The sequence below is a fragment of the Scyliorhinus canicula genome, chromosome 21 (genome assembly GCF_902713615.1).
Source record: "Scyliorhinus canicula chromosome 21, sScyCan1.1, whole genome shotgun sequence".
Taxonomy (NCBI): Eukaryota; Metazoa; Chordata; class Chondrichthyes; order Carcharhiniformes; family Scyliorhinidae; genus Scyliorhinus; species Scyliorhinus canicula.
In genome coordinates this window covers 19509771-19532605 of record NC_052166.1, presented here as the reverse complement: position 1 = coordinate 19532605, position 22835 = coordinate 19509771, and the positions used below count along the sequence as shown (strand labels likewise).

General features: G+C 48.6%; 1 protein-coding gene across 2 annotated transcripts in view; it reads right to left on the bottom strand.

The window, feature by feature from the left end:
• Positions 1-22401, bottom strand: part of wdr31 (WD repeat domain 31) — a 66307-nt gene extending 43906 nt beyond the window's left edge. Inside the window, exons 1-2 of one of the 2 annotated variants that reach the window (XM_038781720.1) lie at positions 22261-22401; positions 1102-1257 (exon numbers count right to left, since the gene is read on the bottom strand). In XM_038781720.1, coding sequence (XP_038637648.1) covers positions 1102-1148 — 47 coding nt within the window. In that variant the 5' untranslated portion in view covers positions 1149-1257; positions 22261-22401. Of the gene's footprint in view, positions 1-1101; positions 1258-2169; positions 2394-22260 lie in introns of those variants that run through there. The other variant, XM_038781719.1, reaches the window with a different exon arrangement.
• Positions 22402-22835: the final 434 nt, after the last annotated feature.

Below are 22835 nucleotides of genomic sequence, written 5' to 3'. Positions count from 1 at the left end.
AAGGTTAAGGGAATCTTAAGATTATGCAGGATGATTATAAGGCAAATAATGATAGGCAATAATGAGAGACCTTAAATTTACGATCACAAGAACAATCAAAGGGCGGGGGGGGGGATGTGGTGAACATAAGTATAAAGAAAAATGTTATTTGCATCATGTGTGATTACATATGAATGTGTCTGCCTTAAAGTGCTCTTCAAGCAGAGTCCATAAATCTGTTTTAAAAGGAATTAGGCTTGAAAGGATATGGGGAAGTAGCAGGGTAGTGGGATCAGACAAAGTGGCTCTTGTAAAGAAAAAGTGGGGCAGAATTGATGGGTTAAATAGCCTGTTTCCATGCTCTTAACATTTAATAATTATAAGACGAGAAAAGATATAACTGAAATTAGGTCACTCACTGCAGTATAAAAATTAGCACTTTGCTTTCTCTCTAGTTAATATGGGAGGAGGATGGTACATGAACATAAGGCTGGGAAAGACCTTAGCTCAGAGATGGCCTTTAACTTAGGGATTCATTCAATGACAATATTCACAGCCGAGTGGTTATGGGAATGGCAGACCAAAACATTAAAAAGGACAAATACCACCATGGCAAGTGGTGAAAAGGAACTCAAAAAATACGGTTTGGCAGCAGGAAAATCTGTGAAAGCTTCAAGAAAGCTGCCAAATTGAGACAAATGTGCCACTCTGAACAGACTGTGGCATATGGGAACAGGGGCTGGTTTAGCTCGCTCGGCTAAATCGCTGGCTTTTAAAGCACACCAAGCAGGCCAGCAGCACAGTTCGATTCCTGTACCAGCCTCCCCGGACAGGCGCCGGAATGTGGCGACTAGGGGCTTTTCACAGTTACTTCATTGAAGCCTACTCGTGACAATAAGCGACTTTCATTTCATTATGTGGAATTCCACTCCCACACTGTTTGGTGGACTCTTAATGATCTCAGCACAAGTTGCGTTAAGTATAAAAAGAACATCACCTCCATCTCAAGAACAAATATTTTAAAAATCTAATGTGAACATGCATATTACAACAGCATGATGATAGATTAATTAACCGCAGCATATTATTTATGCCATAATGCGCTTGGCAGACTCACCATACCTATATCGGGATAAGTTGTGTTTCTGTTTACTCTGCAATTTCCCCATGGCAGCAAAGTGTTAACTGGAAGCATTTATCAGTCAGGCTTACTGGTCAGCATGATCTAAGCTGCAATTTTCAGTACTTTTAAACCAGATGCATAGTGCAGCCCAAAGCCTATAGGAAAAAAATGCGAATAGTGCAAGAATAATATTGAAAAAGTTACAAAGTATTCATTAAATGCATATTTTAAAATGCCACTTGAAGCAAGCAGGGGGTTATATCAACTTCTAAAGATCAGTGGTAAATATTGCAGAAACAAGTCTCTATAAAAGCCAGAAAATGTGCTATAAATAAATTAAATGGAAAATGTCAAAAACACCATGCCATTGAACCATCATATAATCAGTGCAATTACATCATTCTACAGAAATTGTTAGAAGTTGACATTTTATGTAATATTCTAACCACCGTTTTATACAATATGCTAGGCCTGATCATCAGTGAACCTTGTTTATCCCAATTACCAAGAAAAAATAAAACCCAGATTGTCACATATGTTTGTAAATGTGAGATTACCACATGTGCCAGCATCCTTGCAGTGCTTGTAATATAGAAACTGAGTCCAAAATATCCCATCCCAGTGTATTTTCAAATCCACAAACAGGAAAGTCACACAAAAAATTCATATTTTGTTCCAGAGGTATGATTGTAAAATGGATTAACAGTTACACTTTGCATGTGCTTTAAAACTGTTAGTAAATTTATTAGAGAGTGATGAAATAATTGACTGCACGCTGTATCTCTGGGAATTTTATCTGGTTATTTATCAGCAGCTTGCCATACCATGTCCTTTGTTTTGTGCTAACTGACTGTTAGTGCAAATCCTATTAGCAGAGATTGATCAGATCAGCATTGCTTCCCATCTGCTGAGGTTAAAGGATCTCTTTCTCTCTCTCTCTCTCTCTCTCTCTCTCTCTCGAAATGAGTGAATTAAGTTGGACCTTCTTAATAGTCTTCTTTATCCATAACTACACTGTGACCCATGTCCAGTTGTCTTTATATCAGCACCCTGCACTGAGCTCTTACCTTCACAGGGTTTATGGTTAAGGCTGTTTATATTTGACTTATTCTTTCGCACTTGTCTTTCTCCGTCTTCTCGGACAGAGCTGGTTCACTCCTATCTCCTACTGTCCCTCCACATTCACCCCTCTGTCACATTGTCCGACTTTTATCTTTGCTCCTCTCCTCGGTCCCCACCTCCTCCTCCTTTTGGGTTGCACCTGGCAACGCCTCTCCGGTATCCAAGGAGGTCCCTCCCCCTAACCTGTCCCACTCCTCCACTTCCGGTCCGTCAATCTAACCCACCCCCCAGGGTGTGTAATGTAGGGGAGGTGCTGTGGAGGGTGTTTCATGCTGCAATGTTCTAACTGTTGTCAGTTACGAGGAGCACGTTTCGTGTCTGAACTACAAAGAAGGATGGTTTTATTATTTCCCCTTCCCCCCATCTATTTCAATCATGAGATAATTTTACAGAGTTAGACAGGTAAATAAATGCATAATTTCAAACAGGACTTTGGATCTTGGCAACTGATTTAGCCTCATTTTGCTCACCAACATTGTTTTAATTTCACCATCCCCCAAATTTATTTTTTGTTTCTTGGGGTGCTTTCTTGGTACCTTGGAAATATATTGCCCTCCCTTCACAGTCTCTGGGCCAAATCCAGAAACTCCCTTGCAAACAGCACTGTGGGTGTACCTACACCACATGGACTGCAGTGGTTCAAGAAGGCAGCTCACCAGCACCTCAAGGGCAATTAGGGACGGGCAACAAATGCTGGCCCAGCCAGCGACCCCCACATCCTGTAAAAATGAATTTTTAAAAACCTGCTGACTTTACTATTCAGCTTCCTCTCATGTTTACTTTGGTTTTGATGGTTTGTTAAAACCACATCATGACTCTCTCCCACCTCATCTCTCCCATTCTGTCGCTGAGGCTGCATACACATTATACAAATATTCTCTAGCTCAGCCTTGTTGTTTCAAATCTTCCACCAGCTTTGGCTCAACCACAAAGCCACAGCTAGTTGCACCAAGTACCACACTCCCCTCACTTATGTCCTATCCCCTGGCTCCCTGTGCCCCAACATATCAATATCAACAATCAATTTTTTTGCTTCATCATGGTATTGCCCATCTACCTTTGTGATCTCCACATAAAATAATAAAAGCAAATTACTACGGATGCTGGAATCTGAAACGAAAGGGAAAATGCAGGAAAATCTCAGCCAGTCTGGCAACATCTGTAGGGAGAAAAAAGAGCTAACATTTCGAGTCCGATGACTCTTTGTCAAAGCTAACAGACAGAGAGAGTGGGAAATATTTATACTGTGGCGTGAGGATGAAAGATGAGTCATAGCCACAGAATCCCAGGGAAACCGGGTGCTAATGGCCACAGATGCCAAGGGGAAAGAGTGCTAATGGCAGTCCCCAGAGATGACAAAAGATGTGAAAGGTCAAATAGCAGGGAAACTAACATCAGAGGATGAACTGTAGGTGTGGGGGGAGGGGAAGGGGAAAGCAAAGAGGAGAAAGGTGCAGGAAAGAAAGAAATGGTAAAGGACAGTTAAAATGAAACGAAAACAAATGGGTTGAGGTGGGGCTGATCATCTGAAGTTGTTGAATTCGATGTTCAGGCCGGAAGGCTGTAGCGTGCCTAACCGGAAGATGAGATGTTGTTCCTCCAATTTGCGGTGCGCTTCACTGGAACATTGCAGCAGGCCAAGAACAGACATGTGGGCATGGGAGCAGGGTCTTTTGTTAAAATGGCAAGCAACAGGATGGTCAGGATCCTGAATGCGCACAGACCGAAGATGCTCAGCAAAGCGATCACCCAGTCTGCGTTTGGTCTCTCCGATATAGAGGAGACCACATTGGGAGCAGCGAATGCAATAGACCAGATTGAAAGAGGTGCAAGTGAAACGCTGCTTAACCTTGGAAGAGGTAAAGGGGCAGGTGTTACACCTTCTGCGATTGCATGGGAAGGTGCCATGGGTGATGGGAGAGGTACTGGGTATGGTGGAGGAGTGGACTAGATTGTCTCGGAGGAAACGGTCTCTGCGGAATGCTGACAGAGGGAGTGAAGGGAAGATATGTTTGGTGGTGGCATCACGCTGGAGTTGGCGAAAATGGCGGAGAATTATGCTTTGCATACGGAGGCTGGTGGGATGAAATGTGAGAACGAAGGGGACTCTATCCTTGTTCTGGGAGGGAGTGGAGGGGGCGAGGGTAGTGGCATGGGAGATGGACCCCACACTGTTGAGGGCCTTGTCCACAACTGTAGGTGGGAAATCATGGTCGAGGAAGAAGGAACACATTTTCGAAGCACCATTTTGGAAAGTGGCATCGTCGGAACAAATGCGACGGAGACGAAGGAGTTGAGAGAAAGGGATGGAGTCCTTATAGGGTGTAGGGTGTGAAGAGCTGTAATCCAGATAGCTGTGGGAGTCAGTGGGCTTGTAGTGGATATTAGTGGATAGTCTATTGCCAGAAATGGAGACAGAAAGATCAAGGAAAGGAAGGGAAGTGTCTGAGATTGTCCAGGTGAAAGTGACGGAGGGGTGGAAACTGGAAGCGAAGTTGATTAATTTTTCCAGGTCCGGGCGAGAGCATGATGCGGCACCAAAATAGTCATCAACATATCGGTAAAGGAGTTGTGGCAGGGGGCCCGGATAAGCCTGGAACAAGGAATGTTCCACATACCCCATAAAAAGGCAAGCGTAGCTAGGACCCATGCGGGTACCCATTGCTACACCTTTGATTTGGAGGAAGTGAGATGAGTTAAAGGAGAAGTTGTTGAGAGATAGAACGAGTTCAGCCAGACGGAGGAGAGTGGTGGTGGATGGGAATTGTCCGGGTCTCTTTTCGAGAAAGAAGCGAAGGGTTCTCAGGCCATCCTGGTGTGGGATGGAGGTGTAGAGGGATTGCACATCCATGGTAAATAGAATGCGGTTAGGGCCCACAAACTGGAAGCTGTCAATATGACGCAGGGCATCAGAGGAATCACAGATGTAGGTGGGGAGGGAATGGACCAGAGGAGTGAGGATGGAGTCAAGATAAGAGGAAATAAGTTCGGTGGGGCAAGAGCATGCTGACACAATGGGCCTGCCGGGACAGTCCTTTTTGTGGATTTTGGGAAGTAGGTAAAAGCGGGCTGTCTGGGGTTGGGGGACTATGAGGTTGGAAGCTGTAGGGAGGAAGGCATCCGGAGGAAATGAGGTTACTAACGGTGTTGGAGATAATGGTTTGATGTTCAGTGGTCTGGTCGTGGTCCAAGGGGAGGTAAGAGGAAGTATCTGAGAGTTGGCGCTCAGCCTCTGCGAGGTAGAGGTCAGTGCACCAGACGACAACAGCACCCCCTTTGTCGGCAGGTTTTTTTTAAAAAATAATTTTTATTGGAATTTTTTACAGAAAATATAAAAATATAACAACAAGTATAGCAAAAAGCAGTAATATGCAACTAACAGCCCCATAACACCCACAATTCCCCCCATACCGTAACATCACATGTATCACACTCCCCCCCCCAACAAGAGAACTTAACCATAAATTAAAATTAGATAAATCAAATTTAAATAAAATAAGCCAACATAATCAACGTCCCCCCCCCCCCCCCCCCCCCCCCCACACCCCCGGGTTGCTGTTGCTACTGTCCCAGTACCCTATCGTTGAGCCAGAAAGTCGAGGAAAGGTTGCCACCGTTTAAAGAACCCTTGCACCGATCCTCTCAGGGCGAATTTAACCTTCTCAAGCTTAATGAAGCCCGCCATGTCATTGATCCAAGTCTCCACGCTTGGGGGCCTCGCGTCCTTCCATTGTAGCAAAATCCTTCGCCGGGCTACTAGGGACGCAAAGGCCAGCACACCGGCCTCTTTCGCCTCCTGCACTCCCGGCTCTACCCCAACCCCAAAGATCGCGAGTCCCCATCCTGGCTTGACCCTGGATCCCACCACCCTTGACACTGTCCTCGCCACCCCCTTCCAGAACTCCTCCAATGCCGGGCATGCCCAGAACATATGGGTATGGTTCGCTGGACTCCCCGAGCACCTGGCACACCTATCTTCACCCCCAAAGAACCTACTCATCCTCGTCCCAGTCATGTGGGCCCTATGCAGCACCTTGAATTGGATGAGGCTAAGCCGCGCACACGAGGAGGAAGAATTTACCCTCTCCAGGGCATCAGCCCATGTCCCGTCTTCGATCTGTTCCCCCAGTTCCCCTTCCCACTTCGTTTTCAGCTCCTCTACTGACGCCTCTTCCACCTCCTGCATAAGCTTGTAGATATCGGATATCTTCCCCTCCCCGACCCAGACCCCCGAGAGCACCCTGTCACTCACCCCCTTCGCGGGGAGCGCAGGGAATCCCTCCACCTGCCGTCTAGCAAATGCCTTTACCTGCAGATATCTAAACATGTTTCCCGGCGGGAGCCCAAATTTCTCCTCCAACTCCCCCAGGCTCGCAAACCTTCCGTCGATAAACAGGTCCTTCAGCTGTCTGATGCCCGCTCTATACCATCCCCGAAATCCCCCATCCATGTTCCCCGGGACAAACCTATGGTTCCCCCTTAACGGAGCCTCCATCGAGCCCCCCACTTCTCCCCTATGTCGCCTCCACTGCCCCCAAATCTTGAGGGTAGCCGCCACCACCGGACTCGTGGTATACCTCGTGGGAGGGAGCGGCCACGGCGCCGTTACCAGGGCCCCCAGGCTTGTATCCCCACAGGACGCTCTCTCCATCCGTTTCCATGCTGCCTCCTCCCCCTCCATCACCCACTTACGCACCATCAACACGTTGGCCGCCCAGTAGTACCCCGAGAGGTTGGGCAACGCCAGCCCCCCCCATCCCTACTCCGCTCCAAGAAGACCCTCTTCACCCTCGGGGTGCCATGCGCCCAAACAAATCCCATGATGCTGCTGGTCACCCTTTTAAAAAAGTCCTCCAGGGATAAAGATGGGCAAGCACTGGAAGAGGAACAAGAACCTCGGGAGAACCGTCATTTTGACGGATTGCACTCTGCCCGCCAGTGATAGCGGCACCATGTCCCACCTTTTAAATTCCTCCTCCATCTGTTCCACTAGTCTGGTGAAGTTAAGCTTATGAAGAGCCCCCCAACTCCTGGCCACCTGCACCCCCAGGTACCTGAAACTCTTCACTGCCCTCCTGAAGGGGAGCCTCCCAATTCCCTCCTCCTGATCTCCCGGGTGCACTACAAATACCTCGCTCTTTCCTAAGTTCAGCTTATAGCCCGAGAAGCCCCCAAATTCCGCTAACAGTTCCATCACCCCCGGCATTCCCCCCTCTGGGTCCGCCACATATAACAGCAGGTCGTCCGTATACAGCGATACCCGGTGCTCCCCCCCCCCCCCCCCCCCCCCCCCCCCCGCACCAGACCCCTCCACTTCCCTGACTCCCTCAACGCCATGACCAGCCGTTCAATCGCCAGTGCAAAGAGCAGGGGGGACAGGGGACACCCCTGCCTGGTCCCACGATAAAGCCTAAAATACTCCGATCTCCTTCCATTTGTGACTACACTCGCCATCGGCGCCGCGTAAAGCAGCCTCACCCATTTGTTGAATCCCTCCCCAAATCCAAACCTCTCCAGCACCTCCCACAGGTACCCCCACTCAACTCTATCAAACGCCTTCTCTGCATCCAGCGCCACCACTATCTCCGCCTCCCCCTCCACTGCCGGCATCATGATAACATTGAGCAGTCTCCGCACATTAGTGTTGAGCTGTCGCCCCTTGACAAACCCTGTCTGATCTTCATGAATTACCTCTGGCACACAATCCTCTATCCTGGTAGCCAGGATCTTCGCCAGCAACTTAGCGTCTACGTTAAGGAGTGAGATAGGCCTGTATGATCCGCACTGCAAGGGGTCCTTATCCCGTTTTAGGATCAAAGAGATCAGTGCCCGCGACATCGTCGGGGGCAAAGCTCCCCCCTCCCACGCCTCATTGAGAGTTCGTACCAGCAGGGGACCCACCAGGTCCGCATATTTTTTGTAAAATTCTGCCGGGAACCCGTCCGACCCCGGGGCCTTACCTGACTGCATTTGCCCGATCCCCCTGACTAGCTCCTCCAACTCTATCGGCGCCCCCAGCCCCTCAACCAGCCTCTCTTGAACCCTTGGGAAACATAGCCTGTTCATGAAGCTCTCCATCCCCTCTCTCCCCCTCGGAGGTTCCGACCGGTACAATCCCTCGTAAAAGTCCCTAAAGACCCCGTTTACTTCTGTCCCCTTCTGCACTACATTTCCACCCCCATCCTTCACTCCCCCAATTTCCCTAGCCGCATCTTGCCTACGGAGCTGATGCGCCAACATCCTGCTCGCCTTCTCTCCATACTCATATACCCTGCGCCCTCCTCCACTGTGTCTCCGCCTTTCTGGTGGTCAACAAGTCAAAATTGGCCTGCAACCTGCGCCGTTCTCCCAGCAACCCTTCCTCTGGTGCCTCCGCATATCTCCTGTCCACCTCCAGAAGCTCTCCCACCAGTCTCTCCCTCTCCTTCCTCTCCCTCCTTTCCCTGTGGGCCCGGATGGAGATCAGCTCCCCCCGGATCACTGCTTTCAGAGCCTCCCAGACCATCCCCACCTGGACCTCCCCCGTATCATTGGTATCCAGATACCCCTCAATGCTTCTCCGAACCCTCTTACACACCTCCTCCTCCGCCAGCATCCCCACATCCAGGCGCCAGAGCGGGCGCTGGTCCCGTGCCTCCCCCATCTCCAGATCAATCCAGTGCGGGGCATGGTCCGAAATCGCTATGGCCGAATACTCGGCATCCTGCACCCTCGGGATCAATCCCCTGCTCAGGACAAAAAAGTCTATCCGGGAATAAACCCTATGGACGTGAGAGAAAACTTTGTCGGCAGGTTTGATGACAAAGTCGGAGTTAGACCTGACAGAGTGAAGAGCAGAAAGTTTGGAAGGAGGGAGGTTGGAATGGGTGAGGGGGGCAGAAAAGTTAAGAGTGCCAATGTCTCATCGACAGTTCTCAATGTAAAAAGATCAAGGGCAGGTAATTGTCCCGGCCGGGGGGGGGGGGGGGGGGGGGGGGGGGGGGGTGTCCACTTGGAGGCAGAATGTTGGAGGCACATGAAAGGATCAGTGGAACAGGGGGAAGATTCTTGCCCAAAGAAGTGGGCATGGAGACGAAGGTGACAAAAGAAGAGTTCAACATCATGTCAAGCCCGGAATTCATTGAGGTGGGGACGTAAGGGTACAAATCTGAGTCCTTTGCTGAGAACAACACGCTCAGCTTCAGAGAGGGGAAGGTCAGAGGGTATGGTGAACACGCGGCAAGGGTTGGGATTGGGAGAAATGGGGTACGAGGATTGGGACTGGTGGAGGGCCTGGGGTGGGCAGCGGTGTTGATACTGGGAGAAATGGGGTACGAGGGATTGGGACTGATGGAGGGCCTGGGATGGGCAGCGGTGTTGCTACTGGGAGAAATAGGGTATGAGGGATTGGGACTGGTGGAGGGCCTGGGATGGGCAGTGGTGTTGATACTGGGAGAAATGGAGTATGAGGGATTGGGACTGGTGGAGGGTCTGGGATGGGCTGTGGTGTTGATGAGCTGTTGAAGCTTGCGTTCCTTACCATCTGTAAGAAACAGGAAAAGATTCTTATTAAGACTTATTAGGGGCAGCAGGGTAGCATGGTGGTTAGCATAAATGCTTCACAGCTCCAGGGTCCCAGGTTCGATTCCCGGCTGGGTCACTGTCTGTGTGGAGTCTGCACGTCCTCCCCCTGTGTGCGTGGGTTTCCTCCGGGTGCTCCGGTTTCCTCCCACAGTCCAAAGATGTGCGGGTTAGGTGGATTGGCCATGCTAAATTGCCCGTAGTGTCCTAATAAAAAAAAGTAAGGTTAAGGGGGGGTTGTTGGGTTACGGGTATAGGGTGGATACGTAGGTTTGAGTAGGGTGATCATGGCTCGGCACAACATTGAGGGCCGAAGGGCCTGTTCTGTGCTGTACTGGTCTATGTCTATGTTCTAAGACGTCGAATGATGCGAAGGATGAAATGAAACTGGGGACAGGGACAGCTTTGAGAGAGAGTAAAATGGTGCTGCTGGAGAGAGATGTTGAGTGTCTTCATGTGGCGCTTTGAGTGTGGCTTTTGTAGCCATGCTGGCCACGCAAAATGGACACTGAGCCAAACTAAAATGGAAGGCAGCAGGGAAAGCCTGTTTAGTAAGAACAGACAGCCTGCTCTCAACTAATTAGCATTTTGCAAACAGCAAACCAGTTTCTGGCCAGGTGCAGATCTCCAGCCAAAGGTGTTAATGGCAAAGCGCTTAACATCCTGATGAGGCAGCCCAGATCCAGACACAAACAATGGCAACATTTCCATCTCAATGTAGCAGTTAATTGGTGGAGTAGACAGGATGGCACCAGAGTAACAAATATCGAAACCACCCCCCCCAACATCGAGGAAAGCCCCGCATTGGAGGATTTCGAAGGTAGCCGTTTGGAAACGTTCCAATCGGTACCGAAAGGTAGAGCCCGCCTAGAAGGGGGCAAGGACATTAGAGAGGGGTATAAAAGCAAATCCCCCACAGAGCCCCGGTCTGTTAAACCCGTGCTCCGGCTCTGACTGACATCTTGCATCCTGACTCCAGCCGTTGAGCACCAGCCGCCGAAACCGTAAGTTCAACGCTCGCTACGCGATCCAAGCCCACTAGACTCCCAAGTACCAGAACGCTTGCTGAAGGCTGCAGTGCCAGACCAGGACGAAGGCCTCGTTCTCTGACCTTGCCTGTTCCTGTTAGATAAGTATTCTGTTTGCTTAAGTTTAGTTATAGCTTAGTCTCTTAGTGTGCATGAGTATTTATTATAACTGTATAATAAATATTGATCGTTTGAACTTTACTAATCGGTGTATCGTCTTTATTACTTTGAACTTGACCTTGGAATACTTGTGACGTTGCCTATACGGCAACTGGCGACTCCAGAGCTAAATAATTACATAGAACAGAGCCTAGCAGTGTTAAGCACACGTCGAACTCGGAGGCGTGTTAATACACTCCAATAAACGCGTTTTACGCCCATAGTAAAACGTGCAACATTTAGTGGCGACTCCGCCGGGACCCTGTTGTAAGTGGAAACACCACAGTGTCCAGGACCCTGAAATTTGAATTAGAACTCCAAATTGCAGAGAAAGAAAGAGATCACAAGTATTCAAGGTGTTCAAAATAATAAGCGTAATTCGGAAGTGTGTTTAGTGCATGCGTACTAACAGGGCTGTAAGGTAAAACTGAAAGCTTTTTGTTGCGACAAACTTTCGGTAGTTTTGTGATCGGAAAATAGCGTAAGCCGTACCCGTTTCTCGAAACACCACCCCAGCAACCCCCTGTTCCAAATTATAAAAAGAGAGTCAGAGGAAATGGCCATGCAGGCAATGGAACGTCTGATGGATCCAGCAAAGTTTGTGGTCGCAGCGACCAGCAGCAGTAGCAGAGTAGGCCAGTGTCCCACGTGGGAGCTGGAACTCCGCAAATATCTGCAGGGAAAGGGATGGCCCCTTTGGAAAGAGTTTTGTGCAAATGAGGAGACAGGTCCCGGGAGTATAGGTCATACTTGGTGGGAGAACCTCTCTCAAATACACAAAAGAGTTTAGGTAAAGCACGCAAGCCGATGGCGATCGTGTCCTGTTTGGCACAGTTGCGAGGCGCAGAGGAGGTCATCAGGACGCTCCGGGCAGATTTAGAGGAAAGGAACCGAATGAGTAAGGTCGATGTCAGGGACATCGAGAAAGAAAACCTGGAATTAAAAGGGAAGTTGGCAGAGAAGGATAGAGAGGTGGATGATGCCAAGAGGGCTCACCAGTCTTGTCTAGCTCATCTGAACAGTTCCCAGACCCAGTATGAGAAAGCCTATCAGGACGTGCAACGTGCCGTTCTGATAAGACAGGAATCGGAAAAGCAGGTGGAGGCATTGCAGAGGCAATGTTCCGATCTCAAAGCAGCTTTGAGAGCACTCCACGCTGCAACGACCGAACAAAGACAAAGCACAGTTGACCACGCGAAATGCAGGAAACAGATTGCGGAACTGCAATCTCTGCTTTCGGTGCAGAATGGCTTCCAAAGCACCTTTGGAGCACAGTTAGATGGAGAAAACGCCCCAGATTGGCAGGAATTAAGCGAGACAGCGCAGCGTTATGTTCAGGGAACATGTGCGCCAGCAGCTCAGCAGAAACGACAGGCACCCCAACCCCCCACAGCTCAGATCATAACCGCACCCATGAATCCCGTAACCACACAGAGGAAAGCCGAATCAGAAGGCGCCCCAGACATAACTTACACCACCCCTTTAACAGTAACCCAGCTAAGGGACGCTTGTGAAAAGATCACTCCGTTCCTCCCCACCGCAGACCCCCACCAGTTTTTCGCTAAAGTAAAACAGCAGGCTACCATGTACGGCCTGGATGAGAGAGAGCAGGTTAAGCTCACCGTGCTGAGCTTAGACCAAAGTGTAGTAGCAGCCCTCCCCGACCCACAGAACGTGGCAGGAGGCAGCCTAGAGGAGATGCACACTGCCATTTTAGATGCCATCGGGTACAATAGAGGTGACCCCGTAGAAGGATTGAATAAGTGCAGGCAGAAGAGATCCGAACACCCCACAGCATTCGCAGGAAGGCTGTGGATTCATTTCAGCGCAGTTTTCGGACAGCTAGATAGAGCGCATTTAACCCGTGAAAACATGGTTAAGTGGACGCGCACAATTATCTCACACGCAATAGAAGCAGGACAGAGCGCTTGCAATAGTTACGACCCCTCAGAAGAGGCCCATAACGAAAAATGGGTCCTGAAAAGATTGTCCCGCGCTTGGGAGCAATCGCTTCAGGGAAAAGGAAAAGTTAGATCCCCAGAAGAGGCTCAGGCTGCTGCAGATATCCAAGCAGTCAGAGAGCACCAGAAGCCCGCATGGGTAAATGAAGGCAAGAGCAGCCCACAACAGAAAGGACAGGAATGCTATAACTGTGGACAGTTAGGGCATTGGGCAAAAGAGTGTAATGCACCCCAGCGATCTCAGAGAGGCCAGCAGACAGGCACTCTGAACCGCAACAAAGCAAAACCCATCCACAATGTAGCAGTACAGTCAGGACCCACCAATGTGGACGAGACGAACTGACGGTGTTCGGGCTCCCCCACTTGGGTCTGTGACACACTATGGGACTCATCAGGGAGGCCCGTAGTCACGGCGAAAGTCAAAGGGAAGCCCATAGAGTTACTGTGGGACACAGGAGGATCCCGCACCACCATTAACTCCACAACCACGGCACACTCAGACACGTGGCCGACCACCTCCACCATCACACTTAGCGGTTCACCGGACACTCGCAGCAGGGACACATTACAGCACCCATAGCAATTCAGCTAGGGAACATTAGCACAAGGCACCCCGTAGTTCTAGTAAATCTTCCCCGGACAGCAGAGCACATCCTGGGGATAGATTTTATGAACGCTCATAGCTTGTCGTTCGACCCAGTGAACCAGTGTGTCTGGCGAATGGCTAGATCAGACAGAGCCCCAGCCACCCTCACAGTAGGAGACTACGCTAATCGGATTAGCGCAGTGGGAGAGTACTCATTCGACCTGACTACACTCCACACCGACAGACAAATTAAGGCCCTACTAAACAAACACAGGACAGCATTTGCAAGTCACCGTCATGACTGTGGCAGAATGACTGGACAAGTTCATGTTACCGGACAGGACCCCCGACCGCAAAAGCAATATAGATTTCCCTCGAGGCAGAGGTGGAAATAGAAAAGGTTATAGGTAGCTTGTTGGACCAAGGTGTACTGAGAACGGTAGCCTCCACCAACAATGCCCCTATTTGGCCAGTGAGGAAGCCCGATGGATCATGGCGCCTGACCATCGATTATCGGGAACTCAACAAAGTAACCCCCCGCAGTAGCCCCAACGTAGCTACTAGTCCCGAGACCATGCTCAAGCAGGGTCTCAACGCCAAGTACTTCACGGTATTGGACATCAGTAATGGATTCTGGTCAATACCATTGGCAAAAGCGTGCCAATACAATTCGCATTCACTTTTAAAACTCAGCAGTACACGTGGACATGCCTCCCACAAGGATTCCACAATTCACCCTCCATTTTCCACCGACAGCTGGCAAGTGGATTAGAAAAATTTTCCCGACCCGAATGTCTGGTACAGTATGTAGACGACCTACTACTGCAGACAGACACAAAGGCAGAGCACATTTCGCTTCTGGCCGAACTCCTGGAACTCTTAACTGAAATTGGCTGTAAAGTTAACCCGAAAAGGCCCAAATATTGGAAAGTAAGTGATGTATTTGGGATCAGTCATCCGCACGGCAAACGCGAGATCGAATTCAAAAGAATTGATTCAATTGTCAAATTGCCCCTTCCCCAGAATGTTTCAGCCCTCCGGTCGTTTTTAGGACTGGTTGGCTATTGTCGGAACCACATCGACGGATTCGCGACAAAAGCCGCCCCACTTTCAGACCTCCTTAAGAAAGGAGCCCCCTGGGAATGGCTTCCGCAGCATACAGGCGCTGTGGAAGAGTTGAAACGAGCCCTTAGTGCAGCACCCGCGCTGCTAGTCCCGACCAACTTTCCCCGTACGCAATCGAGGTAGCTAGCACAGATCTAACCCTCTCGGCCGTGTTGCTTCAGGAACGGCAGAGCAGCTAAGACCAGTGGCTTATGCCTCCCGACTGCTAGACCCGTAGAACAAGGATTTTCAGCCTGTGAGAGGCACCTCCTTGCTGTCTTCTGGGCAGTGCAGTATTTCTCATACATCACCGGACTCAACCCCATCACCATTCTAACCGAACATACACCCACACAGCTACTACTAGACGGTCGACTGAAGGACGGTTTCAGTTAGCCAGATTAGGGCAGCTAGGTGGACCCTACTTTTACAAGGACGGGACATTACTGTAAAACGGACACGCACACACACATACTTAGCAGACAACCTCCAATACCTCGGACAGCCCCATGACTGTGAAATTGTAGCTCCCCTGCATAACACAGGACCCTTTTTAGCAAAAACACCCCCCAGGAAGATAGGGAACCCGAAACAAAGCCCCCAGCCCACAGACACGTGTGGACCCTTGAGGATTTTATGTAGACGGTTCCTCCACAGTTTTAAATGGTGAGCGTATCACAGGATGCGGCATCTATGTAGAGGACGCGCAGGGCGCGCTCTCGAAGAGATAGCTCTTAAGTTACCAGGTCACTAGGCGCGCAGGGCAGCAGAGCTAGCAGCCATAGCGTACATAGTGGACCACCCCGATTCTTTCCCCAGCCCAGCAGACATATATTCAGACAGCTTATATGTCTGCAATAGCCTAACAGATTTTCTGCCCCTGTGGAGGACAAGAGGTTTTGTATCCGCAGACGGAAAACCCCTTCCATTCAGCCCCCTTACCTCCAGCATATCCTAGAGAAAGCGAAGGACAGGACCTTCGGCAATTATAAAAGTTCGCAGCCACCATAGGTCATCACCCCCTGGGAATGTAAAAGCCGATGCATTGGCTAAGGCAGGTTCCAGGAGAGGACACTTATGGACCCCCCCAGCTAGCGCCCCTGTGAGCGCAGTCCAAGTCTCACAGACTGATATTAAAGATCTCGTGGCAGCACAGAAACAGGACAGAGACCTCAGGGAGGTTTTCAAGGGAAACTTTGTGCCTGCGTACGAGCACTTTAAACACACTGACCACACATGAGGGTGTGATCATTAAGGATCAACTCTATGTGGTCCCGAAGCAGGACAGGAATCAGATGATGCCTTGTTCCATGACGGACACGGGCATCAGGGAATTGATGCAACAACGCGGCACCTCAGGCAACTCTGTTGGTGGCCTAATCTCAGGAATGATGTCACACATTACATAGAGAATTGCCTGATTTGTGCTCAGATAACCCGAGCGGTATTCTAAGAAAGCACAACTTCGGCAATACTCGCCCGTTAACGGCCCTTGGACAAACCTCCAGATCGACTTTATAGGTCCATTGCCCCCTTGTAGGAATGGCTATAATACGTTCTGGTGGTGATAGATACCTTTACCAATGGGTAGAGGCATTTCCCTCACGAACAAACACAGCTAAGACAGCTGCAAAGATCCTGACCCACCACATCTTCACGAGATGGGGTTTACCCCGAAAGTATCGATTCGGACCAGGGATCTCACTTTACGGACGGTCATGAGGAACGTCCTGACAATATTCGGAATCACAACAGAACTTCCATATTGCGTATCATCCACAGTCCAGCGGGATTGTGGAGCGCATGAATCGGACCCTAAAAACTACCCTTAGGAAAATGGTTCAAGAGATAATTCCTACATGGGATTCAGTGCTCCCCTTTGCACTTATGTTCATAAGGAACACTGTCTCCACATCTACAGGATACACCCCACACACACTCATGACCGGACCGCCGATGAAAGGTACAGAATTCCTTTTAGGACTGGACATGACAAGCCCCGAAGTGACGGCCCTCACACATGAAAGGCAGTTAAAGATCTAGTTGAGACTGTGAGGTCTGCACAGCTCGCAGCCGCAGTCCAGCTAGGGAAACGCCGACAGCAACGTACTGCCTGTTTCAATAAGACCGTCCACACCACAGAATCCAGGTGGGCCAACAGGTAATGTTATCTGTTTATAACCCCAGCAGTTTTTTGGCTCCAAAATATTCCGGTCCCTACTCAATTTCGGACAAAATTAGCCCCTCCGTTTACAGGATAAAGTATCCTAATGGAAGACCGCGTGTTCCATATAAACCAGTTAAAAGGCAATGGAACACAGGCCAACCATGCTCACCAGGTCCTGCTAGATGCAGCAGAACACTTTCACCCCGCCCACCAGAAACACTGTTTCCACCATCCCCCTCACAGACCAGTTCATCCACTGACTCGCCCACGACTCCGCCCACAGACCACTTACAGACCACGCCCCGACACGCCCACCAAGCTGCCACAGCAGAGACAGTAGGACAGCACTGCCTCTGAAGACAGCGACAACCACACAGCCATACAGCCCACACTGCACCAACTACGACCCCGCTCCAGTGACCCCATGGAAGTCACTTACCTCAAAAACCCAGACCACCACCCGACCCCCGACTACCCCGACAACACACTCGACACGACACAATGGCACAGGGACAATTCCTACAGACTTTTCCGCAATGACGAGAGTGACCCCCGGTCACACAATTCCAAAGTTTGCATGCCTGATCCACACAAGGGTGTGGGATCCGGGAGAGCAGGACGACACGGTGTCTGACTCCCGACACGGCAACCCCTTTGTGACCCTGTTCACAGAGGCAGAATCAAAGTGAGGTGTCCAGATGATGTAAGATAGGAATCGTTTGAGGGAAACGATGTCCTTTCTGATGGAACCTGCACGTATGTTTGTCTTCGTTTTATGTTTGTTTGTCTCAGGATTGTACATTGTTCAGTTGGAGGATGGACATCTTCTTTTCAGCTGAAAAGATTGTGACCACCTCACATACACGTTAGTTTGTCCGCAGATACTTTGAGAACTTCGGTTCCAAAAACTCGGTTTGATTGGAGATCTTTTCCAAAGTTGTAAGGCCACACGCCAAATAGCTTGTCCGCAGATATCTCTGAGAACTTCAGTGATGTCCTCAGTTGGAGCATCTTGGCTCCCTTGGTTTTTTAGGTGCCCCTCTATTCGGCGAAATAGAGGCTGCAAGTCATGGTCAACACATTCGTACCCGTTTCTTTCCAGGTTACTCAGGCAGTGGACAAACGGCACTGAGGACCCGCCCTGTCTGAGAACCAACCCTTGGTCAGCCAAGCTCGGGTATGGCACAGCACGCCCTACCCGGGGATCCCATCCAACTCATACCCGTCGCGGCCCATACGCAACTCATTCGGATGTTTATTTCAAAGTTTGTTTTCATTTTACGTTAGGTAGCCCTTCGGCCGCCATCCCACATGCTATTTACATCCGGGAACATTCGGATGGTAAATCAGCAAAGCCTGCGAGACGGCTCGCAGAAGGAAGGATTGTTAGGTGTATGCTGGTCTTTAAATTCGCTTTTTGAAAAAAAAAAATGAGGGGAGTCACAGGGTGTGACTTAGCCAGTCATTTTAAAGGGTCAATTGGGTTTTGAAAGACAGATGCACTAACAAGTAAAGGTCTTAAACTGTGTATTGACAGATACTGTGCTTGATCCCAAAGGTTTCAAAGGACGAGACAGAGGTCGAAGCCAGGATTGTCAATACCGGAGGAAGAAGGAAGAGAAAGAAGAAGACCAGCAAAATGATGGAAGCCCACTTATTACTGTTTAATGTCATATGTATATGTGTGGAAACAAGACACGTTTCCCCCACAACCCCCACCGTAAATGCTTCAATTACAGCAAACCCCCAGTGCTCAGCTCTGATCAGCGAGGTTCAGACCTGGTGTACTAAATTCATGACGTGGTACTCCATGTCCTACATAATCGAATCACTGTTGGTGATCGCGATCCTCATCATCCTAGTGCAGACCCTCAGGTTGAGGAAATGGAAGAGGAGAGCCTCTCGTTCCAGCACCTCACCCATCTATAGAGTTCAATCCCCCATCTTCGGATTCCACCAAACCCCTCAACCCCTCACTGATTACAACACTCTGTAAATAAAATTCAGCCATGTATTATATTGTTCCATACTCGACTGCCGAGTTGGGAAGTGTGATGTTGTGGTGTGAATGGTTAAGGTTTTAGAGTGATTAAATGTTTAAGTTAAGGTTAAGGTTAATAGTGATAGGTAGAGGTTCCCAGTTGTAGTAATGCATGTCCCTTTGACATTGGGCCAAGTAGAAATGTTAGTTAAATTTTTTCTCTTCTTCCCATAGTTTAGAACAGAGTAGAACAGGAACTGGCAAGAGGTCAGAACACAAGGAAGGCAAAGTACATAGGTGATCCTTCACAATAGTATGATTGTGAGGATCACAAGGAGGGAATGTAGCCATGCTGGCCACGCAAAATGGACACTGAGCCAAACTAAAATGGAAGGCAGCAGGGAAAGCCTGTTTAGTAAGAACAGACAGCCTGCTCTCAACTAATTAGCATTTTGCAAACAGCAAACCAGTTTCTGGCCAGGTGCAGATCTCCAGCCAAAGGTGTTAATGGCAAAGCGCTTAACATCCTGATGAGGCAGCCCAGATCCAGACACAAACAATGGCAACATTTCCATCTCAATGTAGCAGTTAATTGGTGGAGTAGACAGGATGGCACCAGAGTAACAAATATCGAAACCACCCCCCCCCAACATCGAGGAAAGCCCCGCATTGGAGGATTCGAAGGTAGCCGTTTGGAAACGTTCCAATCGGTACCGAAAGGTAGAGCCCGCCTAGAAGGGGGCAAGGACATTAGAGAGGGGTATAAAAGCAAATCCCCCACAGAGCCCCGGTCTGTTAAACCCGTGCTCCGGCTCTGACTGACATCTTGCATCCTGACTCCAGCCGTTGAGCACCAGCCGCCGAAACCGTAAGTTCAACGCTCGCTACGCGATCCAAGCCCACTAGACTCCCAAGTACCAGAACGCTTGCTGAAGGCTGCAGTGCCAGACCAGGACGAAGGCCTCGTTCTCTGACCTTGCCTGTTCCTGTTAGATAAGTATTCTGTTTGCTTAAGTTTAGTTATAGCTTAGTCTCTTAGTGTGCATGAGTATTTATTATAACTGTATAATAATATTGATCGTTTGAACTTTACTAATCGGTGTATCGTCTTTATTACTTTGAACTTGACCTTGGAATACTTGTGACGTTGCCTATACGGCAACTGGCGACTCCAGAGCTAAATAATTACATAGAACAGAGCCTAGCAGTGTTAAGCACACGTCGAACTCGGAGGCGTGTTAATACACTCCAATAAACGCGTTTTACGCCCATAGTAAAACGTGCAACACTTTCAGGATACGGCGAGAGCAGCGGTTGGAAGAATGTTGTATATCCTGGGGGTACCTGTAATCCTGGAGGTTACATGCAGGGTGAAATTTAAGTTGAAATCCCCGTAGGGTAAGTCGGAGACGAAGACAGTCACTGAGGAAGGAAATATGGCTGTGGAAGCAAGTCTTGGTAAATACCTTGTCCAACACTAAGAGAGAAATGGAAAGCAGTGAAGTGGGATAGTGAGGGAGGGATCTCCACATGCCTTATGGCCCACAAGCACCTTCAGCTCCACAAACACTTAAATTCCTCTTTCTACTGTCTGCTCCAACAGTGAGTGACATCCATTTGGTGACTATGTCCTTGGCATTTTGAATTGTCTTCCAGCTCCCTTTTCTTTTCTTTTTTAAAAATAATTTTTATTCAAATTTTCACATTTTCACAAAAAAGAAAACAATAACAGAAAATTCTAAGAACAAAAAAAACACGAACCCCCCTCCCCCGCCGTAAATACAAAAGAGAACAATAAATTACGCCCGACGTTGGCAAAAAAAACAGATATTCAACCAAACAAAAACAAAGAGACAACCCCCCCCCCCCCCCCCCCCCACCCCCCCCCCACCCCCCCCCCCACCCCACGGGTTGCTGCTGCTCCTGACCTGTTGTTTTTACCGTTCTGCCAGGAGATCTCGGAATGGTTGCCATCTCCTGAAAAACCCCTACACTGACCCCCTTCCAGCTCCCTTTTCAATAACATTGTTTTTGCATTATTTATTCTCAGGCTATGACCACTGCTATCAAGGCTAGTATTTATCATGATGGCGCCGCCTTCTCAACCTTGCCCTCTTCTGAGCTATGGTGATTCCCTGGTTAAACCGGCACCAGTCTGTTCTTCCCCCTCAAAGGGAAAATCTGGGACTATGGCAACTTTAACCTTTACCTTATTGCCAATCCCTACTTGCCCTTGAGGAGGTAGCAGTGAGCAACCTCTTGAGCCATTGCAGGATTTATGGTAAATTAAGGTAGTCCTACAATTCTGTTCAGTAAAGAGTTCCACTGTGCCATTGTTCTCATCCTAGCACCTACCAGATTCTAGGTGTCCACTGTATATTGCACTCAACTGGTTTCTACTGGTTGTACAATAGCACAGCGGTTAGCATTGTTGCTTCACAGTGCCAGGGACCCGGGTTCGATTCCCGGCTTGAGTCACCGTCTGTGCGGAGTCTGCACGTTCTTCCCATGTCCACGTGGGTTTCCTCCGGGCGCTCCGGTTTCCTCCCACAAGTCCTGAAAGATGTGCTTGTTAGGTGAATTGGATATTCTGAATTCTCCCTCAGTGTACCCAAACAGGCGCCAGAGTGTGACGACTAGGGGATTTTCCACAGTAACTTAATTGCAGTGTTAATGTAAGCCTACTTGTGACACTAATAAAGATTATTATTACTAAGCTCTCAGCGCTGTTCTTTCTGCTATGGTCCTTTCTATTTTAGAGTACCTGCCATCCTCCTTGTCTTGGTCAGAGGAATCTCGAAGCTCTGTGTCCCTTTGTTCCTATTGTAGTACGTCCATGCCTTTGATCCCCATGTGTTGTTGCACATGGTGACAAGATGGAGGTGGATTATCAATGTTCGACAAAAGTATCTCTTCGGATGTTGCCATTTTTGTGGCCACCTCTTGCCACCTATTAATTCATCTCAGGTTATTTGATCCTTGCGACATTTCCAAAAACAACCTCATGCATCCCCAACTTGCCCATTAGTACCATCTGCCTTACCTTAATTCTCGTCATCCTTGTTGGTGGTTTAGTTCCTTAGGTTTTTATCAATTTTAAATACATATTCTCAACACAAATATGATGTTGAAATGTGGATGATGTTATATGAACTCCAGTTTGGGATATAATTTTTATAAATAGAACACTTAGCCCAAAATTTAATTGGTAGTCTCCTGTGTTTCATATCCGGTTCTGCTCCATCTTCTACCAGAATATTATTCACAAGTTACCAAGAATAAACTGGATTTATTTAAATTATATGCTGAGCTACAGTAGAATAGCTGCTTGCATTGTGGTGTATAGAGAGACATTAAAAGTGAGAGCTGTGGCTTAGTTTTAATTTATATTCATATATGTTAATTATAATGTTAGATGTTACTTAAATTTTCATAATTGCCACACATGGAACACACTGATGTTTCATCACCAAATATAGAAATAACTGACCTGTGCAAGAAATTTTCAAATCTTGATGTTCAGAGAGATTTGGATGTCTTCGTCCAAGAAGTGTAGACAGGTAGCATGCAGGGAAAGCAAGTAATTTGGAATTAAAGTAGCACATTGACCTTTAATCCAAGGATGATGGAGTACAAGAATAAGGAAGCTTTGCTGTAGTTGTGTAGGGCTTTCTTCAGACCATATTTGCAGTATGTGTAGTTTTTGTCCCCTTATCTAAGGAAGGATTCACTTGCCTTGGAGGGAGTGCAGTGAAGATTCACCAGTTTCATTCCTGCGATATGAGGGTTTTCCTTTGGATCTCTACTCTCTCGAGTTTAACATAGAACATAGAACTGTACAGCACAGTACAGGCCCTTCGGCCCACGATGTTGTGCCGAACTAGTCCGAAACTAAGATCAAATCAACCTACTCCCAATCATTCTAGTGCACTCCATATGCCTATCCAATAACCGCTTGAAAGTTCCTAAAGTGTCCGACTCCACTACCATAGCTGGGAGTGCGTTCCACGCCCAATCACTCTGAGTAAAGAACCTACCTCTGACATCCCTCCTATATCTTCCACC